At 38.1% G+C, this 24,490-nt stretch overlaps 1 protein-coding gene across 9 annotated transcripts in view; it reads left to right on the top strand.

Annotated features, from left to right (window-relative positions):
• Positions 1 to 24,490, top strand: part of DNM3 (dynamin 3) — a 576,659-nt gene that overhangs the window by 540,707 nt on the left and 11,462 nt on the right. For 7 of the 9 annotated variants that reach the window (XM_024350123.3, XM_054673217.2, XM_016932653.4 and 4 more), the window contains 2 exons: positions 4,758 to 4,984; positions 6,204 to 6,440. In XM_024350123.3, coding sequence (XP_024205891.2) covers positions 4,758 to 4,984; positions 6,204 to 6,440 — 464 coding nt within the window. Of the gene's footprint in view, positions 1 to 4,757; positions 4,985 to 6,203; positions 6,441 to 11,082; positions 15,326 to 24,490 lie in introns of those variants that run through there. The other 2 variants (XM_016932655.4, XM_054673210.2) reach the window with 2 other exon arrangements.

The raw sequence follows: 24,490 nt of genomic DNA, 5'->3' as shown, positions 1-24,490 counted from the left end.
TCCAGCTTTATTCTAAAAATGTGTCCGGTGTGGCAAAGTGGCACATAATTCTGTTTGAACCTGTCAGCCAACCACATGTTGGATACCCATTATTTTCCACAGCTTATAAATGAAGAAATTGGGGTTTTGAGACACTGAATTGCCCAAGATCACACAGCTGGGGGTGGCAGAGTTAAGATTGAAATCCAGGTCTTCTCACTCATAGTCTGATGTTCTCACCATCTGAACATTGGCTAATGCACATGACAGGGTTAGGAAACTCTAAGTCAGCCCTCTCCAACTAGAGGACTCCTACCCCCCCAGGGTATTCATGAGTTATTTTCCCAGACAGTTAATTTTACTTGAAGATTTAATTAGGATTTGTTTGAAGGTGAGAAGCAATGTTTGAAATCTTTCTCATATTTAAGCAAACCCAGATAATACAAAAGAGAATGTAAACGTTCTTAGGAATTTTTAAAAAAACCAAATTTGAAACATAGAGCCATTTCACACTGGAGTGTGTGCTGTAGCCTGCGCCCGTGGACCCCTCTGGAGGTTCACACTTACTCTCCTTGGCCATTGGCATTTTGGTGGAAAATTAGTAACATGTGCCCTAGTTTCAAAACTTACTGTAACTTTAATGCGTATGAAGTAAAGTGTTATTTTAAATGTTCATTATTTTAGGGGAAAGTACATCTTAAATACCAGAGCTTTATCCTGGCATTTAAAGCACTGATTTGTTTCCACCAGCCAGGAATTCAACACACTGCTCAAGAAAAAGATCACGACTAGGACTCCATAAGTCCCACTCTCTTCTCCCCTGCCCCCACCTCCCATCATTGCTCCCCGCCAAGGCTAACACTCTTCTGCTTTCTTAAATTGTAGATTAGTTTTGCCTGTTTTTGCACTTGGGAATCATATACTATACGCCTTTTGTGTCTAACTTCTTTTCCTTAACATTACATTTGTGAGTCAAAGGATGTTACTTTTTAAAGCAGGAAAACTTCCTTGGTCTTTAGCAGAATTAAATCCCTGGGAAAAGGAAAGGAGGACTAAGTAGATGTGAGAGAATTGTGAGATCTCAAAGATCACAAAATTCTAACCAAGCCCCCTCCCCAAAACTAAACAAAATTAACTTCTCAGTTGAATTTTAATACATGTATTGTGTGAATGAGAGGCATCACCGTGTTCCGTACTGTGACCCTCCAATTCTAGAAACAAAGAGATTTTAAGGAAATGGTCTCCTTGGTAACTGAACTGTAGGAAACTGTAGGAAAACCCTAGAAATGTCTCTTCTATTTGTGAAGGGTTTAAAATGGTCTCAGTCATAGAAAAGAAGGTTTAAGATCCAAACATATTACGGGTTGCTAGAGAAGGGTTAAAGTAAGAAAGGAAAACATGTGGAACGTTTTTAATGACCTCACATTCCTTTACACTGAGCAGAGCGACATGGTGCAGTAATGCCTGTTTATCTAGCCTAGAGAGTTTGAGCTGGAATGAGGTTTCATGTGTGAGAACTTTTACAAACCATACAGAGATGTATAGGTTATAAGGTGTTATAATTAAAAACATAAATATTATTTCAGATCTCAAATTTAAGTATAATCACTTTGTTACGTTAGGTGAAGTATTTTCTAAATGCTATCATCTAAAAGGGATTCACTTGACCCCTGATTGTCATGCAGATTTCTTGATTTAAATATTTGTACCAGATTTAAATGTCTGTATACCACTGGCATACAGACTTCCCAGAAAGTCCCTGAAGTGTCTGGAAACTCCCGGAAGTCCCCCTACCTTCATTCCAAACTCCAATTTTAGTGTCACAAAGCTAGGTTAGCAGAAGGAGAGAAGAGTATCTCTAAAATTTTGCTTAAATGCAAAATAAAAAATGTTAACCTCTATGCCCTATTTAACTATGTCGCTTGATACCTGTACTGTTGCAACAGCTGTCTATTGTTCTCCTGTCTCGATGTACCTAATGCCAATGTAGCCTATAGACAGTAAAAATCACAGCATTTTTTGGAAGGGGCACTAACTGTGTGCTGGGCATCATGCTAGACAACTTGTATTCATTCCTTCCCTTAATCCTCACAATACTTGAGGTAGCTCTACCCTCATTTCACAGATGAGGAACCTGAGACTCAAACAGTTTACATTATTTGCCCAAGAACAGTAAGTGTTAGAACTAGAACTTAAATCCACAGCCTATGCTCTGAATCCACTGTATTGCACAGTAGGCAAGTTCCAGTGTGTCATAATTGCTGTGGAAGATTCAAGGCACATCTTTGGTCAGAATGCTGAAACAGGCCCTTATTTTGCTTCATGGTTTGACAGTTGATTCTTAATTCAGCTCTGCTTTAAATATATTCTTGGAAGAATCTTCTTTTAAATTGTATTTAATAGATTCTAAGTGATATTCCAGTAATATGTAAAGTTTCTAAAGAGCTTAACCCAACCAATGGTCAATGCCAGGAAAATTGTCTGGTTTTGAGTTTTGAATTGCACCATGCATCCAAGTGCATATACACACCCAACAGTGGGAGATTTGTGCAAATATCCATGATTCCCTGCATACCTGCAAGTACATTTAGAAGTGAATGCATCTGTAAGGAAGGGAATGAAATATTCCTAAAGCCAAATTTGCTGCCTTCCCTCTAAATCTGACTTTCTTTTCTGATGTTTGAGTTTCTATTCTCCTACTCATCCAAATGTCAATGCTTGAGATGTCTTTGGTTGTTCCTTTCTTCCTTGCCCTTCACATCCCAACAGCACCAAGTTCAGTTCATTATTCCCTTATAATGTCATTGTATGTATCCATTTTTTATACTACTGCGTTGTTATTAAATGAAACATTTACCATCTTATGAACGATCTACAATAGCCTTCTAACAGATTTCTTTATTTTCACTACCACCCTTGCAAAGTCTTTTTCAATGTTAGCCAGATTAATTTTCCTAAAACTCTCTTTTATTGTTTCACTTACTTGCTTAAACGCTTTCACTGGCCCCTCATTGCCAAGCGAATAAAGTTCAAACACTTTTCCTTGGCATTCAAGGCCTTCGCATCTGCCTCAGGATTCCTGGCCAAACTTACCTTCCACAACTATCGTGCATAAACCTCTACTCCACAGAGGGTTTCCTAAATACATCTTGTGTACTAGATTACTTTCACCTTTGAATCACTCTTGGTTTACAAATTATGTACAGAAAACACTTTATTTCACCACAATAAACCTTTGATTTAGCTGAATTTTTTGATTAGTAGAATTATTTACATGTTTTGATGCCTTTAAAACATAATGAAGCTATGTGTTTTAGGTTCTTGTCATCTCTGAATTACAAATTTAACCATATCCTAGAAATTTTGAGCATCTGACAGCTGTTCTGTTATCTGCCTGATTTTTTAACAATTAAATATATACTTGCATTTGGCCTTTCTTAAAGATATTCATGAGTCTAGATAAGAGTTAGCTTTCTCATGTAACAGAGAAACTGAAAAATTCAAACGGCTTATTTTTACTAGGCTTAATTGCTGCACTACTGTAAAATAATGATGCTTAAACAAAAATTTACTTTTTTAAGCACTCAATCACAGTGAGATAATGGGGTAAGGGAATGGGCACTGGACTTCAAGTCAGAAGATTATGGATTCAACTGAATGCTGTGTGACCTAGCACAAGATACTTAAATTCTTGGAACTTGTTTCTGTATCTATAAAACTGGAATACTAATACATGTTTCTTCAGTGTGTGAGAAGAATTGTCATATAACTTGTGAAGCCACTTGGTATATACCATACTTCATCGATTCTCACATTCACTTTTTATTTAGTATTTCTGAAATGAAGATGCATCTTATACTCAATGGCATCTTGACATCCTGTCATAGGTTGATTGATGGTATTTTTTTTTTGTCTGAATTGTCAGCACATATGATAGTAGTGTTTCTTAAAATCACTGGTGTCTTAGAGTTGATGAGATACAGTAGCTGGCATTCCCACTCTCAGTGTTGTGCACCATATTCATCCTCTCCATTTTCATCCTGCAACAAAATGCCCCTCCCCCTGAGACTCCCACATAGTGTTCATACTTTAGTTTGTTTTTATATGTTAGCTAACTATGCAACCTCATGTCAGTCCCCATCACTGTTAACTAACTTCTATTGTAAACTTCTGGAAAACAGAGTGCATCTCTTTCACTTGTTTATAAATCAACCTGCATAGTTATACAAGATTCTGTATTTAATAAATATTCACTTACTGGTGCTAATTTCACTTTTGAGACGACACTGAAACTTGGCATCTCAATAATTTTCCAGTGATTTTGGTAAAAGCTAGGGAAAGGACTGCGAATGCCAAGGAATGGAAAACGTGTGATTATATAGGTTTCTTCACATCACTGTTTTCTGTTGAAAATACTGCTTCTTACCTCATAGTACCTTCCCTCTTCTATAAGCCAAACAGCTCCAGACAATATTGTGAAATGCTCACAAAGCCAGCAGGCCCTGTTCTGGTGATGGCTGGGTTTGGCCTTCTTCTACTCATCTCTATCATCCTTCAGTGTCAACAGCCAAAAGACAGAGGGAAACTGTTACTGTCACCAGTACTGGGGATAGAGACAAAACAAAAGTAAACAGACGCTTGGTGCTTCACTTTTCCCAGGGTGGACTTTGGTGGACTTTGGTGGACTTTGTCCAGACTCTGACTGCCACAGCCATGTTTCTACTTCCACTCAGTCACTCATTTATTCCCATTTTTATTTCTCTGTGGTGATCTGACAGGTTAAAGATTTCATAAATTCCGAGCTCCTAGCACAGTTGTATTCTTCAGAGGACCAAAATACCCTGATGGAGGAATCTGCTGAGCAGGCTCAGCGCCGGGATGAGATGCTTCGAATGTACCAAGCACTGAAAGAAGCCCTTGGGATAATTGGGGACATCAGCACGGCCACCGTGTCCACTCCGGCACCCCCTCCAGTGGATGACTCCTGGATACAGCACTCTCGCAGGTAAGAAGATGGCCCCGGCCGGGCGCGGTGGCTCGCGCCTGTAATCCCAGCACTTTGGGAGGCTGAGGCAGGCAGATCACGAGGTCAGGAGATCGAGACCATCCTGGCGAACATAGTGAAACCCTGTCTCTACTAAAAACATTTAAAAAATTAGCCGGGCGTGGTGGCGGGTGCTTGTAGTCCCAGCTACTCGGGAGGCTGAGGCAGGAGAATGGTGTGAACCCGGGAGGCAGAGCTTGCAGTGAGCCGAGATCGCGTCACTGCACTCCAGCCTGGGTGACAGAGCAAGACTCCGTCTCAAAAAAAAAAAAAAAAAAAAAGAAGATGGCCCCACAACCCCTGAGCCCTGCCACGCTTGTCCAATATCATTTTCTGAGAGTGCTTTCCTAAACCAAGATGGACCTACAGAAAAAGGGGAAAAGATATTTACATTCAGGAGTAAGGATCGGATTATACTAACTCCCTTAAAAATGCAGCACAGTGCATCCTCACAATGGAATGTTATATAGTCACTAAAAAGAACAAGACAGTTCTATTAAGTCCTAAAATGGAAAGATAATCCAGTTAATGGGAAGCTTTAAAAAAAAGGGAGGTTGTATGCCAGGCGCGGTGGCTCACGCCTGTATTCCCAGCACTTTGGGAGGCCGAGGCAAGTGGATCACCTGAGGTCAGGAGTTTGAGACCAGGCTGGCCAACATAGTGAAACCCTGTCCCTACTAAAAATACAAAAATTAGCTGGGGGTGGTGGCGCACGCCTGTGATCCCAGCTACTCGGGAGGCTGAGGCAGGAGAATTGCTTGAATTCAGGAGTCAGAGGTTGCAGTGAGACGAGATCACGCCACTGCACTCCAGCCTGGGTGACAGAGCAAGACTCCGCCTCAAAGAAAAAAAAAAGGAGGCTGTAGAACACTGTGTTCTATGGTATACAGAAAAGCAATTTATATATATACAGAGAAAATATATACTTATACAAATGTAGAATACAGTTTAAAAGGATGCACAAGAAACTTCTATAGTTGTTTCAACAGAGTGAAGGGGTAGGGAGAGGAAAACTTACTTTGCTCCATTTACCCTTTTATCCCTTTGACTTTCATGACATAAATTGGACTTATTCAGTCAAAAAATAATTTTTAAAAAGCAGGAAGTTACAAAACATTTTTAGAGATTAATTCAGACAGAAAGGAGGAGTGAGCAAACTATGATTTCTCTTTTTCCTCAGGTCACCTCCTCCAAGCCCCACAACCCAAAGGAGGCCAACACTAAGTGCTCCCCTCGCAAGGCCCACATCCGGCCGAGGACCAGCTCCTGCCATTCCCTCTCCTGGCCCCCACTCTGGGGCTCCTCCAGTCCCATTCCGTCCAGGCCCATTACCTCCTTTCCCCAGCAGCAGTGACTCCTTCGGAGCCCCTCCACAAGTTCCATCTAGGCCTACGAGGGCCCCGCCCAGTGTCCCAAGGTAAGGCATGGAGCAGAAATAGGGGGGGTAGTGCGCCTTGGTTCTCTTCTCATAGAATGACAGACAAAATTTATTTGAAAGAGAAAATTGCAAAGATCTTATCGTACGTGTTTGCAGTTTTCACAATGAACAGAGACTATAGGAAAATTGCCAACCCTGTTATGCCATTTAAAAATCACTTGTGATCATTGAAATTTCTCATTTATCAATTGGCACAAACTAAATAGGACTAAAGAACACTGGGTCCCAATGAATGACATTTTGGCAGCTATTGGGAGAATTTGAGGGCTTTGAAACAAAAGAGCTATGGAGGATTGTAGCAAGCTGTGTGTTCTATAGGTCATGAGAGTTCCATGGACTAAAGTCTTGCCTTCTCCATTATCAAAAGAATTCTAGAAAACCACTGACTTAGAGAATTTTATCCATCTGCCTTCTGAACTGTGATCCTTATACTCAATTTTACCAATTTTCATATAGGCTGAATAAATCTGGCTGATTGATCTGCAATTGTTTTTTTAAAAACTACACATAGAAATTTTAATATAGGCATGATTGTTGTATACAGTCACTAATCATATATAAGACAGATCATTGTACATTTGAATAATACGTGTTGACAATTATAAGTGGATTTTCAGGCTTAATTGTGAAACAATATAGCTAATAAATAATGGACCTAGAAACACACATAGTTGGAGCTGTAGTCTCACCTTCATATACTTACAGTCAAAATATACACAATGAATATAATCAGAGATTTTTAAGGTATAAAGTACTAAGGTTTTTTTCCCCCTCAAAATCAGAAATATAAAGAGGAAAGAAAATTAGCCCATATATAAATTTAATTTTTAAAAAATTCAATTCAGAGAATTAAAATATTTATATACTCCATGAAGGAATATCTGACTGTATATGAACCATAAAAACAGATGTGACTTCTACCCATCCCTGAAGCCTGAGCCACCTTGCCAACTGATTATGGCACTTAGGTTTTATTTTGATCTTCAAGTTGTTGAGTGTAATGAAGAGAAGAAGGGGGATCTTAAACTAGTACACAGAGGGTGGTACAGCAAGAATAGGCAGGAGATTTGCAATCAGAAGACCTGGGTTACTGAAGGTCTTGGGCAACTCATTTAACTCTGAGACGGGAGTTCTTTATCTACGAAACAGGGAGAATTCAATAAGATTGTTCCCCAGATCATATGACATGAGGTATTTGAAAGAGTTTGATACACTGTAAAGACTACAGTTGTTACCACTGTTATCATTTTGGTCCTAAGCAAAGAGGATATATACACACTCTCAATCCAATTTTTTTTCTCTAAATTCAATAGACTTGGCTTATAAATTATTTGGAATGGTGCTAAATTTCTAGTAATAACAGTACTAGCAGTAGCCAACATTTATTGTGCCCTAGTAATTATTAATATTACTAGGCATTGCCCTAAGAACTTTGTATATACATTTTTGTTTAAAGCTCACAACAAATAGGCTGTTATCCACATTTTACAGATGAGGCAGTGAGGTTAAACAGCTTGCCCAAGGCTGCTCAGCCAGTCCCTAGTGGAGCTGGACTTTAATCCCATGCAGTCTGCTTCCAAAGCCATTTCCTGACCATGACCCCAGGGTTTTTCAACCTCATCAGTGCTGACGTTTTTGTTGTGGAGGGCTGTCCTGTGTATTATAAGATGTTTAGCAGCATCCCTCCCCTCTACCCTCTAGATTTCAGTTGCAGTCCCCAGTTGTGACCACTAAAAATATCTGTAGACACTCCCAATGTCCCTTAGGGGAGTAAAATTCCTCTCCACGTGAGAACCACTGCACTGTAGTATTCAAAAGAATTCCCTTCCATGTGAAATCATGAATTTCAGCATTGAGCCTTGCTACAAGCAAGATCCAATTTATTATTTTAGAAAACCTCAAATTGACTAGGAAAGTGTTTGCCATTGTACCAGGAAGGTATTGAGGCCATTGGAAGAGGAAGAGTTGAGAGTGGGAAGGCTGGAGTGCCATGCAGGAGCTACTTTTGTCTGTCTAGCTGTGAGAAGAAACCAGAGCAAACTGGTGGTGCCTGTCCTGGGGAATGAACATGCATGTTCTGCCTGCTTGCTTGACTGCTTTACCTGTGGGTTTCAGATGAGCTAGCTTGCCAGTACCCTTCACAAAAATCAACTTTTGAATGCTAAGCTGACTTGTTAAGCAGGGTGGAGTTGCCGTTGGTATTTTCCAGCTCGCACGAACAAGGCAGCCGGATGAGAATGAGTAGCCCGAGCTGGATGGCCGGCACATGGGCAGCAGGGCTTAATAAGACTACATTAGGGAATTTATAGGATGACAGTTGCCTTATTTGAAATTTCTAGAATACTCTGAAGTTAGAACCAGACTTTACTTGATCTGGCCATGCAAAGAGTCCCAAATTTAAAACAGAAATGAAAGTACAGGGTAAAAGAGGAAAGTTTGTTGTTTTGTGCTGAGCCTTCAAGTTTCTGTGCTGGTTCAGCGCTTTGGGAGGGAAATCCCGGGGAAGGGGGCTGGGGGAGGGGTGGTCACCTGAGAGAGGGCAAGAAAGACTCTGTCAGGATCCCCATGCCTGTTAAATCCAGCTTTAGATGGAGAGTTCTGACCACATAAAGTCTGTTTTTAATAAAAGCCAGAGCAGGAATCCTACCAAATACAAGCCAGAAATGGGGTTTAAGATTTCAAAAAAAGAAAGGAAGAGAGAACGAGAGAAAGAAAGAAATTGAGAGAAGCGCTTGTTGAAACTTCACCTTATTCTGTTTGTTTAATATATTCTATTTCCCCTCTGTGCTTTGCCTCCATTTTCTCTATCAAAAACTTAGAAAGTTGAAATGCCATTATCCATCATCTCTGGGAAAACAACCCTTTGTTTTCAGAGAAGGAAGTTTGATTTTTTTTTTTCAAGTTTTTTACTTTCTTAAGGGTCCTTTCTCCTCTTGTATCTGAAACCAGAAACCTATAACATGACAAGACAGCACAAAAGGTGTCCCGCCAGCTCCCTGTTGGGCTTTAATATTACAAAGGCAATAACTGAACTTTTAGAGACAAGAGATTCTGCCATTCAGCATGTGCTTGTGCATAGTTTTCTTCTGGATAATTCACGACTTCATTAGCAAGTTATGATCTTGACTTTTAAGAGCATATATACTTTTATGTTAACGCCATTCAAAGGTAATCAAAGCACACTTGCAATTGTACAGAAACCATGAGTGTTCTGCTTTTAAAAAATATATATTATTGTATCTTTCCATTCCAATATAAAAGGAGAGGAAGGAGAGAGGTGGTGGAGTCATTTTTGGCCCAGCTTTTCTCAGCTGCTCAAGCTGTTCTGGTTTATGTGCATGGAGCCTTTCAGTTAGGGAGCTGGAAATATTGCAAACTACATGCCTGTTTTAATTAATTCCACTTGAACTAGAGAAGCATCTCTATCCCAAAGAGATTCACTAGTATGTATGCTTCTGTCATTGGTAACTTGAGTATACACAAATCAGTGATTTGTGGAACATTTTCTATTGCCAGAATATCTGGATTGTCCCCTCCCCTCTCACCTCCACTCAACTTCTCTGAAGGGGCTAAATACTGTTTGAAAATCCAATCCAGTGTGTATTTACTTAACAAGATGATCTTAAACAGACATCACCACCTCTTTAGGGTTCCTATTCTCTTAATTGAAGATCCTGATCTTCATCAGACATTAACTTTAGAGCTGATGTAACTATTTTCAGATATAGCTTCTTAAAATTAGTTAATTGGGAATCACAGTCTTTGACATTAACAGAACAAATTCACTGAATCCGAGTGTGTTTTTCCTGGCAATAATGAACTCTGGCATTATTTCACTCATTTGTCTTCTTCTCTTTCCTTGGACTAAGCTATTTTGCAATAGTCAAAAGGGGATAAGGGTGGGAGGAAGGGTCTCCAACCAAGCAAGAAGAAACTTTTTTTTTTTTAACGTCATCACTCAATATTCAAGTACTTTTTTTGACCACCCTTGTTCACCAAGTATGATGGTGTCTCTTTAAAAAGACAAAACTGAATCATTCGAAAGGATTTGGGTTTTACTCCAGCTCATCAAAATGACATAAACACAATATGGAAACCAAGAAATGCTCCCTTGAAGGAGTCTCTGGTGAGCCCCTTAGTGAAGCTGATGTCCCACCCTGCAAGGGCAGTCCCAGAGTAGCATCAAGATTATTCCAGAGTGTCTCACTCATGCCCATCCCATGACTTAGGTGGCTTCCTTGACTTATGTGGCACACTTTAAGAGTTTCATTGTAATCCCACATTTTCAGTAATTTATTACAAATCGACCATGCCAAAAGATTTATTAATCCTTCTACATAGGCAATCAATGCATGCACATTCTTTTCTTTACAAAGACAAAAGCCATTTAATCCTCCTTATAATTTAGTTTAATTCTGTTTCAAATGTTTGACCTTGATGGCCTGCAGTGCTCTATCTCTTTTATGTATTTTACATATTGTTATAACTGACAATTAATATAAAGTCCCTTTCACTTAGGGATACGATCTCCTTGTTTCGGTTTTGTAGCCAGTCCCCCAAATTTTGCATGCGGACAAATTCACGATTCTTATGAGTGTGTCTTTGAATCCCTTACGTCAAGGTTTGGTGCCATGAAGGATGAAGCTGCTGAGCCCTGAAGTCGTGGGCTAAGGGTACACGGACAATTAAGCAACTTAAGTGACTAGCCTGTGTCTGATTCCCCTGCAGTCATGTACTGAAAACCTCCTGACTTACTGTCTTTTCAACAGCCCTCTAAAAGTCTGACTTCTTTTAGCAGCTGAATGTCATTTGGACAAATGAGGAACTCATCTTGTGACCTCTGATGTCAGCCAGGAGCTTTCTATTTTTCTCACCATCCTCCCCCTTTAAAAAACAAATACATAAATTTATCATTGGGCATTGTGATTTTTCATGGAACAGTTTTTATTTTTAGCAACTGGCTTTCAAAGCAAGGAAAGATTTTTTTTAAGCATAATTACTAAGAATAGAAACAACTTTGAGGTGTTCTTTTTGATTCTTAATATTTAAGGTGTCTCATGACATTTGAAGTCTCTAAATGTCATTAATCATTTGTTGCAGGTTTAATATGAGTTGTCATGATGCTTAATATACTTTAATGAAAATAGAATTTTGGCCACATGCTGTTCATTAAAGAAAATATCCAATTTAATATAAGTCCCTCAATTAAAAATCCCATCAAAAGCCTTGTTCCAATTTCACCATGATTCTGGCTATAACACAATTATTTCATTGGAGTGAATCAATGGTTAATGTCAAAGTTTTTAATTCTTCAAGTCTTGGTTTCAATCTGGTTTAAGTGAAAGTAAAATTAGTTTGGTGGTTTCCTTCTTGAGTCTTGCAAACTTGAGTCTACCTTACACAAACATCTCCATCCTGCCACGGTTCGGATGACTGGCAGACTGTTTAGGCGAGGCCCAGAAACAGAATCCAAGTCTTGTGAAAGTCAGAATCTGGGAGCTTTGCAGATGTGTCAAGGTAGCCTTCAGATTGCCTCTTGGTTTCAATGTGTCCCTTATCTCACTCTTCCAAACATCCTATGTTGTAAGAGGGTAAAAGGAAAAGGAAAATAAGAAAGGATCTACATAAGGCAAAGTACAAGTAACATAAATGCAGACAGGCAGCAGTAAATATAACAATATGCTGCTGTTAGCCCAGTGGTAACTGGCATTAAGCTAACCAAACACAACTGCTTCCACATCCCATGACAAATAATAGCAAATAGCTCTATCATTGTTCTCTTTGGGGCTCTAAATTGTTGAAGCTCCAGCCATTGCAGGGAAAGCCTTCCTGAGTTTCAGGGGACCCAGCCCTGCCCTGAGTTTCACCTGACTGATGATAGAGGAAAACAGCCAAGACAGGAGTCTGGCAGAGAAGCCACTGGCCAGTGAAAAATGCACAGTAGAGGATTATTATTCTTCCTGCGACCAGTCAATAGCAAATTGTCACCAGTTGGAATCTGCTGAATATTCCTATATACAAGTTAATGTTAGCTCAAAGAAAGGGGGTTTAAAAAAAAAAAGTTTTGCCCTGTGTAAGCCGATACAGATTTGTAGATGACACACAAGCTAGTACTTCTATTTCATCACTGCACTTCGTTGTTTCCCTCACTTGTAAGAAAAGAATGATTTTTACAGGGAAACCTTCACATTCAGACAGTTCTTGTTAGTTCTTGTTTTAACGACTTCAACGATTCATGGCATGACATTGCTCATAGCTCTTTCACCTCTAAATTTTATCCAAGCAACAAATTAGAAGAAAGGACTGCTGGGGGACTTCTTCCTTCTTTCTGTGAAAGATCAGAAGCAATTTTTTTTTTTTTTTTGAGGCGGAGTCTCTATCACCCAGGCTGGAGTGCAGTGGCGTGGTCTCGGCTCACTGCAACCCCTGCCTCCTGGCTTCAAGCGATTCTCCTGCCTCAGCCTCCTGAGTAGCTGGGATTACAGGCGTGCACCACCACATCCAGCTAATTTTTGTATTTTGAGTAGAGATAGGGTTTCACCATGTTGCCCAGGTTGGTCTCAAACTCCTGACCTCAGGTGATCCACCCACCACAACCTCCCAGAGTGCTGGGATTACAGCCATGAGCCACCACACCAGGCCTAGAAGCAAAATTTAAATAACGTTTACTAGAGTTGCTTTAGCCAATAAGAGCCAGGAAATTAAAAATGAAAATGTAAATGCTGCATCTTTCACTCAGAAACGTGCCTTAAATGCCTACCTCCAGCAATGTAAGAAAAACATTGAGGATTTAGCTGAGAGTTTGACGGCTTTTGCTTGCCTGTCATAACTTCATTGCTGCTCAAAGGTAGAATTTTAAAACACTTGACATTGAAATCCTTTAGCTTACCATTGCCAATGTATTGTAAGTAAGTGTTGTCTGGGGGAACCCCTGAATCTAAACATATATTTACACCCTTAAGTTGCCAAATTAAATCCATCTGGCTTACCAAATGCTGTCGCCAAAAGGCTATTACACTTTTGGTGTAGCCAGTATTTTAAATGTGGGAGATGGGAGGGCAGTGTTGAAAGGCACTAGATTTGATAGAATTTACATGTGCATTGATGCCACATTAAGTATTTACATCAAGTTTAGATCCCATGGCAACTCTGACCAAGAAAGAATTCCTACACAAGGCAAGAAGTCTAAAGCCACTAGGTATTTGCGCCGTCTCCTCATGGCACTTTTTGCCCTGTGACTGCTTTTCAGGCATCACAGCCACGCAATAGGCAAAACCACAAATAGCAAACACTCTAATTTCTTGAATTATTTTTTAACTATTCCCATAAGCACTAGGAAATTCCCACTCCTGTTTTCTGGTCGAAGTTATCAGCTCATGTGAATCATAGAAAGAATAAATTCTACCCAAGGACCTGAAAATATGTTAAGTCAAAATGGCAAGTAGCAAAATTCGCAATCACTCATAATCCATAGCAAGGTAGGGTCTTCCTAACTTCAGTTGCTTAGAGACATGTAAAATTCCAAATGTTCATAAAATCAACTTTTTCTCCTATTGGGAATTAATTTAAACATTAGAAAACAGGAAAAGGTATAAGCACTCTTCTTAAATGTGCAAGTTGATATGAAATTTAGAAATAAGCCCCATTCCTTCCCTGCTTCTTTGGTAGAAGGGCTAATGGACTAACTAAGAGAGAGAATAAGCTAAAAGTCTGGATAGCCACAACTAAATACACCACCACAGGAGAATCCCTCAGCTTCTATGGTAATTTTGAAACTAAGAGAAAATAAGACAGCATGAGAAGGCATTATGCTGTTTTAAATATGACTTGGGAATGGTCTTATTTTACAATCAAATATACCACTTGCTTCCATCATGTAAATATTACCAGTATTTAGTTTCAGATTTTCATGAGGTAACATTATCTAAATTTACTGTTCTCTGTATATTTAAATATATAACATTCATTTGCAGTATTTCATTTATCTCAAAAGATTAGTATATATCTCATCTAGAATGTGACCTCTTATGAGAATAGGAGATGAGAAAGACTTTTAAAGGCATTTCGCAGTCCAGAGAGTCTGCAATGAAATTATTCCACTCAGGAATGGGTATTTATGTAAGATACATTCTGTACCATGTGTATTTTTTTAAGTTTATATTAGCATTATTCTCAAAGCCAATTTTAAGAGTGAATGAAATTGTTCCCTTAAGTAAATCTACCCTTAAGTAGTATCATGCTCAAGGGCCTACACCAGAAAGTCTGCCCCACTGCTCTCGCTGTAATACCATTCACTGAGGAAAAGCTGTAAGAACTGAGGAAAATGTCTACTTACTTTTTAAAACAACGAGAATTGCTTTTTGCTTCTCAGTAGTGTTGGAAAATATTTTAATAACTAAAATAATAAAACTTCATGTGAGGCAAATTCCACCTTAATTATTGCCCGTTGGGGTGGAAAAATTAAGGAAACATTAGTAAATGTGTTAAACAGAAAAACCACTGCAGTAATTTCCCGCCAAATACCTGGGTCTAAAGTCAAAATAAAATCTGTGCTCTGCATATGATTTGTATGAAAGCAGACTTATAGTTTTAGCTCTAACAATAGTACCACTTAGGACTAAGATGAATGGACCAGAAAAACCCCTGTGACTCATCAGTAGACTGTGATTAGCTTACTTAAGTGTTCTACAGTTCAGTTCAGGAATCTTTAATGAAGGATATTGATATAATTGCTTGACTCATTTAATATTTCAAACACTCTAAATTACTCCATCACTATCTTAATAATTAATGCATGAAAACTCATACTTACATTGAAAATTCATTTTAAAGCACAATATCTTTGAATAAACCCATTGAAATAGTGTTTCTGGTGTTTGCTTAAAACTTTGGTGTATAACTGATTACATCTTATAGATTTCATTTTTTTTTTCCTGGTATTTTCCTCTTCTAACTTAGGACCTTTTTGCCATATGTGGCTATTTGATGTATATTGTTCAGTCATGATCTTCTAGGTGACTGAAAAACGCATGGAGTTACTCATGCCAATAATTATTGCTACTGAATTGTTCCAAAGTCTCCCTTCCTGCAGAGAAATAAGTTTCAGTAAAATATTCTAGAGGATTACAAGTTATCTTTGCAGTTCATAAATACTTTCATAGGCTCCATTGATATTCACAGTTTTCAGTTAGAATGTTATTTTTATTGTAAAGTTTGCATTTATATTTCTTTTCTGTGGATTGCTTACCACTTATTAAAATTAAAATGCATTTTAAGGTGAAACATTATGTACCTAGAATACTGAAGGTAGCACTGACCATTGTCTTTAGCTCAGAAAGCAATGTTGAATTGGAAAAGCAAGATTTGAGAATATTCCTCTTTACTGCATTGTCATTGCACTCTAGTCCTTCTGATTTCCCTTGTTTCTCAGATGATCCCTACGCCCAATTATACAGAACAGTCTTCCTCTAGTTACTTATATCAAACACTTGCCTGCTAGCTGTGTTTGGCAGGCCAGCAGAATGAGGTAATAATCAGAAGAAAATGTTCTGGTTTATTGGCCTCATCCACGTACAACATTATTCAAAACAGTTCTCTGTGGGTGAGAACAGAGTTGCTTTGAGATCCCCTGGTCTAATGTTCTGTAGTAGTGAGGAGGAACAAAACTGTAAACTTTTTTGATCTCTTCTAGAATAATGGTAAGATAAATGATATCTGCTTGGCCCATCCTTTCAGTAATGTTTACAGGCAGTTAGATGTATGTGAAAATGAGAGCCTTTCATTTATAAACATTTTGTCTTTACTCTTTCCAAGTCCAGCCATCTTCTTACTTACAGCCTCCATGGTCAGTACAGCAGTGTTTTCCTAAAAGCATATTTTGTGAACAATTTCTCCAGGATGATGGTAGTTTTTGTAAGACAGATGCCTAAAAGACATATGGTTTTCATAGATTTTCCGTCTAGACTAGCTTTATTTAGTGACTTTTGGTCTGAATTGGTCTAGTTAAAGTTTCTGTAGGAGCTTGTATAAAAATTTAAAATGTGGGCATACCATTAAGGTGTAAAACAAAAGTTTGACTTCTTGTTGGCAAGAGATTAAAATGGATTGGTTGAAAATTTCCTTCATGTTAAGTAATTCTGATCATCTTATATGCCTACTCATCCATTCCACCCCTACAACACTGTCCAAAATGGAAAGGCTTACCCTAAAAATCCCATAACTGTTAAATTCATATACTCCTCACTGTTCCTGAGTAAATTCTTTGTGTTCCAGTTTATGTGTGTATGTTAGAAAGCCCTAATTCTTTCTGCAGACTCTTTACATGGCCCAGGGGACATATTATTCTTTACCCTTTTAGCACCAATTTTTACAAACACAGCATTTCTCTCATTTAAAAAAAGCGTCTGACAAGCCACTGAGTAGAAACGACTGAACCTTTAGGAGTTTCACAGTGCCTTCAACCGACAATGAAAATTCTGTTTTTCAATGCGTTTCAAATTCTTGAGCCAGTGTCAAAGACTCATTTAGAAACAATATGACATGTTCAGAGGAAAAGAATTACATCTAGTCTTGCCCGGAAATCATCCTTTTGCTCCCTCTTTTCTAAGAGCTAATACTGCAGACCAGTCCCATCTTAACTGCATCAGAAAGAGGAGGCTCGTGGAAGGGAGGAAATGTGGGCCGTTCTGTCTCCACGAGTATCATTGCTTGGCTTCCTTGGCTTCTCACGAAGCATTTAATTGGACTTAGTCACATATTTGTTCACTGACATGGCAGCCTGCAAAGCACAATGCCTCTCTGTTTTTCTCTGTTTGCTTTAAAAAATTTTGTTTTTAAAATTTGAGCTCTAAAGCATGTTAGAGCTCCTCCTGCTGGATTTAAAAAAAAAATAACTGGGACGATTAATAAATGGTAATTCTTTTTCTTCATATTTACCACCTGGGCTAATAGAAGTGACAGAAGCCTATCATGTGGTGCACTTAAAACTGACCTTTTAATTCATCAGGTATGAAGGTCAGGCAGAAAGAAAATGTTGGTGCTACACAACTCATCTCTCAGTCTTCAAATTCCTCATGCTGTTTTTTTTGCTGTTGTTAAAAAAAAAAAAAAGGAAAAGGAAAGGTTATTTTTCTGTAAGTATTTCTAGTTACATAGTTACCCTAAGTCACATCCCCATGCTTGAAAGGTTCTTGCTCCCTCTCAGAAAGGGACAAAAAGTCTTTTCTATCTTCCCAAAGCAGAAATGAATTGTGCAGTCATACAGAGATTCGAAGTGTTGCCTTTTTCCTCCCTATCCTTTCTTCTTTTTCCTTCTTCCTCCTGATTTCCTCCTCCTTCTCAGAAGCGGACACTTGCCTCGCCCAGTAGCTAGTTCTCAGCACCTCCTTTCCTGCCTCCTCCTTCCCCTAAATGGTGGCAGTTGGCCTCTCCCTCTCCTGGTGCCTGAAGTGGGAGTGACGAGAAGGGTCAGAAAAAGGTTTACCCCATTCACCATCAGTGGGAGTAGGTTTCTACAGCACATAAGTTGCTGGAGGTCTCTTTAGGAATAAGAGAGAAAGGAGGGGGGATAGAAGGGAGATAGGAAGAAAGGAGGGAAGGAGGGAAGGGGCAGGAAAGGAGGGAAGGAGGGAAGGGGCAGGACAGGAGAAAAGGAGGAAAGGAAGGAGCAAAGGAAAAAAAATCACTTGTAAATCTCTGTAAAACCACTTCCTTTCTCTGCATGCTTTCTCACACTGTATCCCTCTTGCCTTCTGCTTCTCTGCGTTTCTTTTAGCTCTTTCCTCCCCCAAGTTTATAATCTCAATGATATAGTACAAAGGCCAAAATACTTAAAAGTTAATCTCGGAAAGTAATGCTTTTTAGAAATCATATTTTAATACAACTAAAAATCCTCCATGTTACCTGTTTCATGACTTTATTAGGACTTGGGACAAAACAAGTCATTTGGTGTTTGTGATAAAGAATAAGACAACCCTTGATTTCTCAAACTTCAGTACTTTCTGGCTTTCTTTCCTTTGCACATACCTTTCCTATTCCTGGAATGCTAGTCCCCTTAACTTTCCGTACTTTCTGGAAGTCCTTCCAACCTCCTAGCCTCCTTCCAACTCTAAGCTAGGACTCCAGATGTTTCTGAAACTCCTGAAGCAAAAATTTTAGCATAATCCTACTGTGGTCATAGTTAACTTGTCTCTCTCCATCTCAACAAGAAACTTCTTCAGGGCAGTGACTCTTTATTTCTGTATCTCTACCTCTTAACACAGTACCTAGTACATAAGTAGGGCTTACTGAGGGGATGAAGGAATATAAAATGAATTGACTTGCAAGCCTCAATCAAAATTTATTTTGAAACTAGCCCGATACTTATTTTAAAAACCAACTTAAACACACTTTCTTGTTCTATTCTATTGAAAAGCTTGCCTGAGTGAATGTTGTAAAATTCTTTTTACAGATCATAAACTGAGGAGAGTTAATGTGGGTAAATCATCCTTTAAGCTGCTTTTTTGCCACAACCACAGAAGTGGGTATATTAGGCACCATGCCTATGGGTGAAATCCAAGTCAGATATGTAGGACAATGTAAAGAAAGTGTGACAAAGCAGATTATATTACCATTTATGTCACAGGCTAATTTATACAGGATATTACCTGTTTGTATCATCAAAAAATTGTGAACTATTTTTCTCCCTATGTTCTGATTTCAAATTCCACGAATTGATTCATATTTTCCCAATGACATACATTATAAAATCATGGGTTCATTTTCACAGGGGAAAGAAATGCTGGCTCTAATACACTGCAAGAATCATATTAGAGAATTCCTTAAATCCTTTAAGTGGGCTCCAAGTTCTGTGTTCTTTCCAGCATCTACTGTAAACTATTCTTGGATAGTATTGGCTCATTCTGTTGCTACAGCCAAAAATTCCAAAAATATGCTGAATAGCACCCTATAGTATTTCTTACAGTAAATTATAAAATATTATCTTCCATGTGGACAAAATCATGACTGTTATAGCATTTTTCTGACTTTAAATAAATGCCCAAAATAAGAAGTAGAGTGCAAATACATCGCTGAAATTTAAAATACAGTGTCCCAAAATTTGTTCTCTTAGAGCAGACATTCACAAGAAGAAGTAGGGGTCCTGCATCACAGCTGCCTTCCATTTTACCTAGAAGTGTGCTCCAACCCGATTTATCTTTGGGCCCATTCACACTCATTGATCTACCGCTTGGGACACTGCCCTCAGCAGGTGCTGTGGAAAGCTGCAAGAGGTGTAGGAGTAATCTTGGTTCATAGAAGGTTTTGAATGTTGTTCAGATGATAAGATATGCATGCATGCCTCAAACTTCAAAAAAAATGATGCAAGCATTAAATGATTCAAGAGGGTCATTGAGAAGTAAAGCATTTCAATTCCTGAAAACATAGAAAATGGTTTTTGTAGATAAAACCCTTCATTTTTTATCATAAATAAGTTTAAAAAGGGTGGGCAAGTTGATATCAGATTCTAGTGGCCCTTGGAAACCTGGGATGTATAACTCTCCCATGATCCTAGATGTATGTAAACTAAATTTTGAGACAGTTATATTTTAAACTTTCAATTATAATTTACAAGTAAATCTTGCAATGTAAAAGAAGCTACTGCATATCCTTTTTATGCAAATAACTACCCTTTTAAGCAGATATCTTCTCTAAAAATGTCAGTCTTTGTATATCTTTTTGAAGGCTTTCTTTTAATTTGGGTCCACCTAACTACTTATGCTGGACTTCAATCCTACCCTCTCCAAAGATTAGAATTTGGAATGCACAGAGATGCTTACCTATTTATTTTCATAAGCAAATACAAGCTTCCCTAAGCAAGTAGTAGTTATTCTTCTGATAATGACTAACAACAATGACAACAAACACTGTAGTCCAGTATCTTGGTCTTTATAACATAAGGCTAAAACTGCTTTCACCCGTGCTTAAGTCTAATTCCTAAAGGTATCAAAGTGTTTCTACAACCATTTCTTCATCCTTCTTAAGATTTCCAGCACTTTCTCTTTTTGTTTTTACTTTATCTGGCAAGTAAATTGAATTGCTAATAAAGCAAAGTAAAAATCTTTTTTTTACTGAACAGTGGTTTCAAAGCATAGTCCCAGGACCAGCAGCATCTGGGAACTTATTAGAAATATCCCACCACATTAGAAATGTTGGGTGGCACCCAGCAACCTGTGTTTTAACAAGGCTTCCAGGGAACTCTGATGCAAGGTCCAATTTGAGAACCATTGCCAAGAGCATATCAATCTAACTGCCCAACAGAAAAAATTCTGCACTGAAAGTCATGAGACCTTAGTGCAAGCACAGGAAAGGAAGAAGACTGAACTACATAGGCCCATTCTGGCTTAAAAATTTACCAGTCAGATAATTCCTACTTCCCATCCTATGGAGAAATAAGGGCAGGGACAGAAAGGCCAATCCATTTCACAAATCAGTATTATGCTAGCTGGAAGCAAGAAGCTAGAGGAAAGGTGGTTTTCACACCCACCCCACAAACTGATACACCAAAGCAGTTTGCCCTTATTGAGATCTCCCTTAACTCCTGTTAAAATGGGCCTCATATCATGAACACTCAGGACCAGCTAATCCAAAGAAGAGCAGATGAAATTTTAGTTCTTCTGTTCTTAAAAGACAATAAAATAAGGCAAGAAAACAATGATGCATTCTTCTCTCTTATCGGTAAAGCCAGTTTCTCCCCCACAATGCCACCCACCCTGCATGAGCATTTGACTTTCTTACAAAATTTGTCATTGTCCACAATACTGCAAACAGTCCATCCCTGCAGCTACAAATACAACTTCAAGTATTACTTCTTCCCCTTTGATTTGAAAGAAGAAACATGGCTCTTCTATGTAACCATAAACCGCCCACATACAACACAGTGTTTCAATAAACACTAAGTGATACAAGATGCTCCATTTCAATATAATGCCTTACTTAACGAAGCTCATCACTAAACAAAGCAACTGAGGAAAATTTGGTACAAAACAATAACTTTGCTTTCCCCAAAACAAACTGTCTTGTGAGGTGAATGCCTTTGGAAACTCTTTGAATGGTTAGGAACTGGACCAATGAAATGAACTTTAACAGTAAACTTTAAATGTTTTCTGGTGTTGAAGTTAGCAAACATCTTTAGCATTGCATATTAAGAAAATTCACCCTAAATTGCTTTCTAGTACAGTTGTATATACAGATTTTTGTTGTTACTGTTTTAGAAAAAAATAAATAAAATGTTTATTTCTTCTGCAAGGTTTAGTGAGGAGCTCTTTAGGATTTTTAATGACTAAGTACATATTTGGGTTCCTTTAACTGCAACTAGGCATATTTCCAAGATATCATAGTTACTTTGAGAGAACATGAACATTTTATCTTTTATTATTTTAATTATTAATTCACCATCTAGCTATGCAGTGCCTATTAAATGCATGTCCCTAGGGACATCCTTAAAGAGCTCATAATGAATAAGTTATCCTGATTGACTGATTTATTTGGAAAAAAATACAATACTATGAACCACAGGCCATGCTAAGTTATGGGATATGGTAGTGAATAAGACTAACAATAGACCTGGCACATAGCAGAACCATATGTTCTCCTCATCTCCTGTCTTGACTTCTTTGTGCAATTGCCTGCTACTATTGTGCTCTTGTCCCAGCCACATGGTCCAAGGATTAAAGCAGATATTAATGAGAATTCACTGTGCCATAAGAGTACTTAAGTCTTTCTATTCTCTATCCACACCATTGAATTTTTCCCTTCAATCGCCATCATTTAAGTTCCAATTTCACTCATTATAGACCTACATTCCTACTTCCAAGTTTTATATGCAGCAGTTACAATCATGTTTGCCATCACTTTGACCACATTATTTTATTTTCAGACTTCCCAGAGTGTATTCTCAGACTCCGAATTACAAAATTTTGCCCCACTTTTCCACTTAAAATGGAGTACTATAATAAAGCTACTTTCATATTTGTTTTATTCCACTCATCTTCCATTCTGAATAGATGCTGAGCTCTTTAAAGTCATGTAGCATGAAGCAGTCCACATATTAGATGCTCAATAAATAATCTATGCAATATATAACTGGAAGTCTTGACATAGATCATCTAGTCTGATTGTACAATTTGGCAACTGGAGCTAGAATCCACATTTTCTAACTTCTGATCCAGGACTCTTTCTATGTAAACATAGTATCTCAAATATAAGCTTCTGACAAATGCCTTAAAAGTGTAGCATCCTTGGCCTCGCTAGACCTACTCACCTTGATCTAGCCTAAACTCTAGCCTGGCTAAATATCTTGTTCAGGCACTTTTCAGTCATTTCTTCATTTGTCCATTATTCAACAAATACTTACTTAACCACTGCTTTCTAATCACATTGTACCAAATGCTGAATACACATAATAAATGCAAAATATGTGGTTTCTTTTCTCAAGGAATTTTGAATCTATTTGGGGGACACTGGTAATAATCTAGTAAATAAATACATAATCACAAGTAGGGTTACGTGCTACGAGAGACACAAACATGAAGTCATAGAGGAAGGCAGAGGAAGTCGGGAAAACTATGGGATGGTCCAGAAGGACTGAGGAATAACAGTTAAGCCAAGAACAAAAGGATCAAGAGAAGTCAGTTTCATTCCTTTCTCTCTTGGCTACAAGCCTTGATCCAAGCTATCACATATTCATGAAACGATTTCCAATCCATGATGCCATGCTGTATCCTACTTCTCACTGAATTTGTAGTCTAAAATCAACTTTTTATTTAATGAAATCACCTAATTAATTCCATTATCAAAACTTCTGGTAGAATTTCCCTCCTTAAAGCTCAAATTCTGGCCAGTTCTCTCCTCCCACCAGCCAACTGGTTAATTGCTAAGAATACATTTCCATAGGTTACATGATTATTTGACAAACTCCCTGAGGGCAGGGGGCTTATTATTTGGTATTTATTCCAAATATCTACTAAAGAACTGAGCAGTTAGATACTTTAGAGTCACCAAGGATCTCAATCCTACATGTCACTTTAGCTACTTTTTTTTTTTTTTTTGCCATGGCCATGATTTACTCACAAATATCCTTGTATTTATAAGACCAATGAATATCACAAGCATTCATTAGTTATTTCTTGATTCTAGGAGGAACTTTCATTCATTCAGTTATCAAACATTCAGTGACTGAATGACAAGCAGTGAGCTAGATACCACAGTTACATGAAGATGATTAAGAGACAGCTCATTTCTAATCAGTGAAGATAACATATAAGCCTAATTAGAGTTCAGTGTGATGACTAATAATAGAGATTTGTTGAGATGCTATACAAACAACTGTATCAGGAGAGGGGAAGGCAGGTCAGGGAAGGTTTCACTGAAGTAAGTCTTAAATGATTAGTTAGTAGTCTCAGAAGATGACCAAAATGACATTGAGAATGTAATTGCATGTAACACCATGCTAAACACTGTATGAAACAAGTTAAGTGGGTGTGACCTGCGCCCTTCAGAAACTTCCTATCAAAGAAGAAAATTATGCAGATTCAAGATTCAGGACATAAGTTAAACATATATGGCCATTTTAAATGAAAATAAGGCTGGGTACCATGGCTCACACCTGTAATTCCAGTGCTTTGTACCTCCCCAAAGAAAGATTTCCTTTGAAGCCTCTTACACATTTTTCAAGTGCATGAGGTAAAAGGAATTCTACTAATATCTATGAGTTTGTGCCTAAATAGTTAATATTTTCACCATTAATCAACAATATCTCTCCTGCTTTGATTTTTCCTTGATCGTGTAATTTAATTTTATAGTTCCATGATTTTTCAACAACTATTTTTTTCAAAACTATTTTTCAAAACTATTTTTCATAATAGTTTTCTTAAATTTTTCTAACTTCACTTCTTCATACCTGAGAAAGGACATTCAATTTGATCAATATAGAGTTTCTAATACAGAAGAAAAATTTATGACTATAATTCCAGAAGGAGTCTTTCTGAAAAAAT

This window comes from Pan troglodytes, chromosome 1, assembly GCF_028858775.2.
Source record: "Pan troglodytes isolate AG18354 chromosome 1, NHGRI_mPanTro3-v2.0_pri, whole genome shotgun sequence".
Lineage (NCBI taxonomy): Eukaryota > Metazoa > Chordata > Mammalia > Primates > Hominidae > Pan > Pan troglodytes.
The sequence above is the reverse complement of the archived record's forward strand: the minus strand, read 5'-3'. Positions and strand labels throughout refer to the sequence as shown.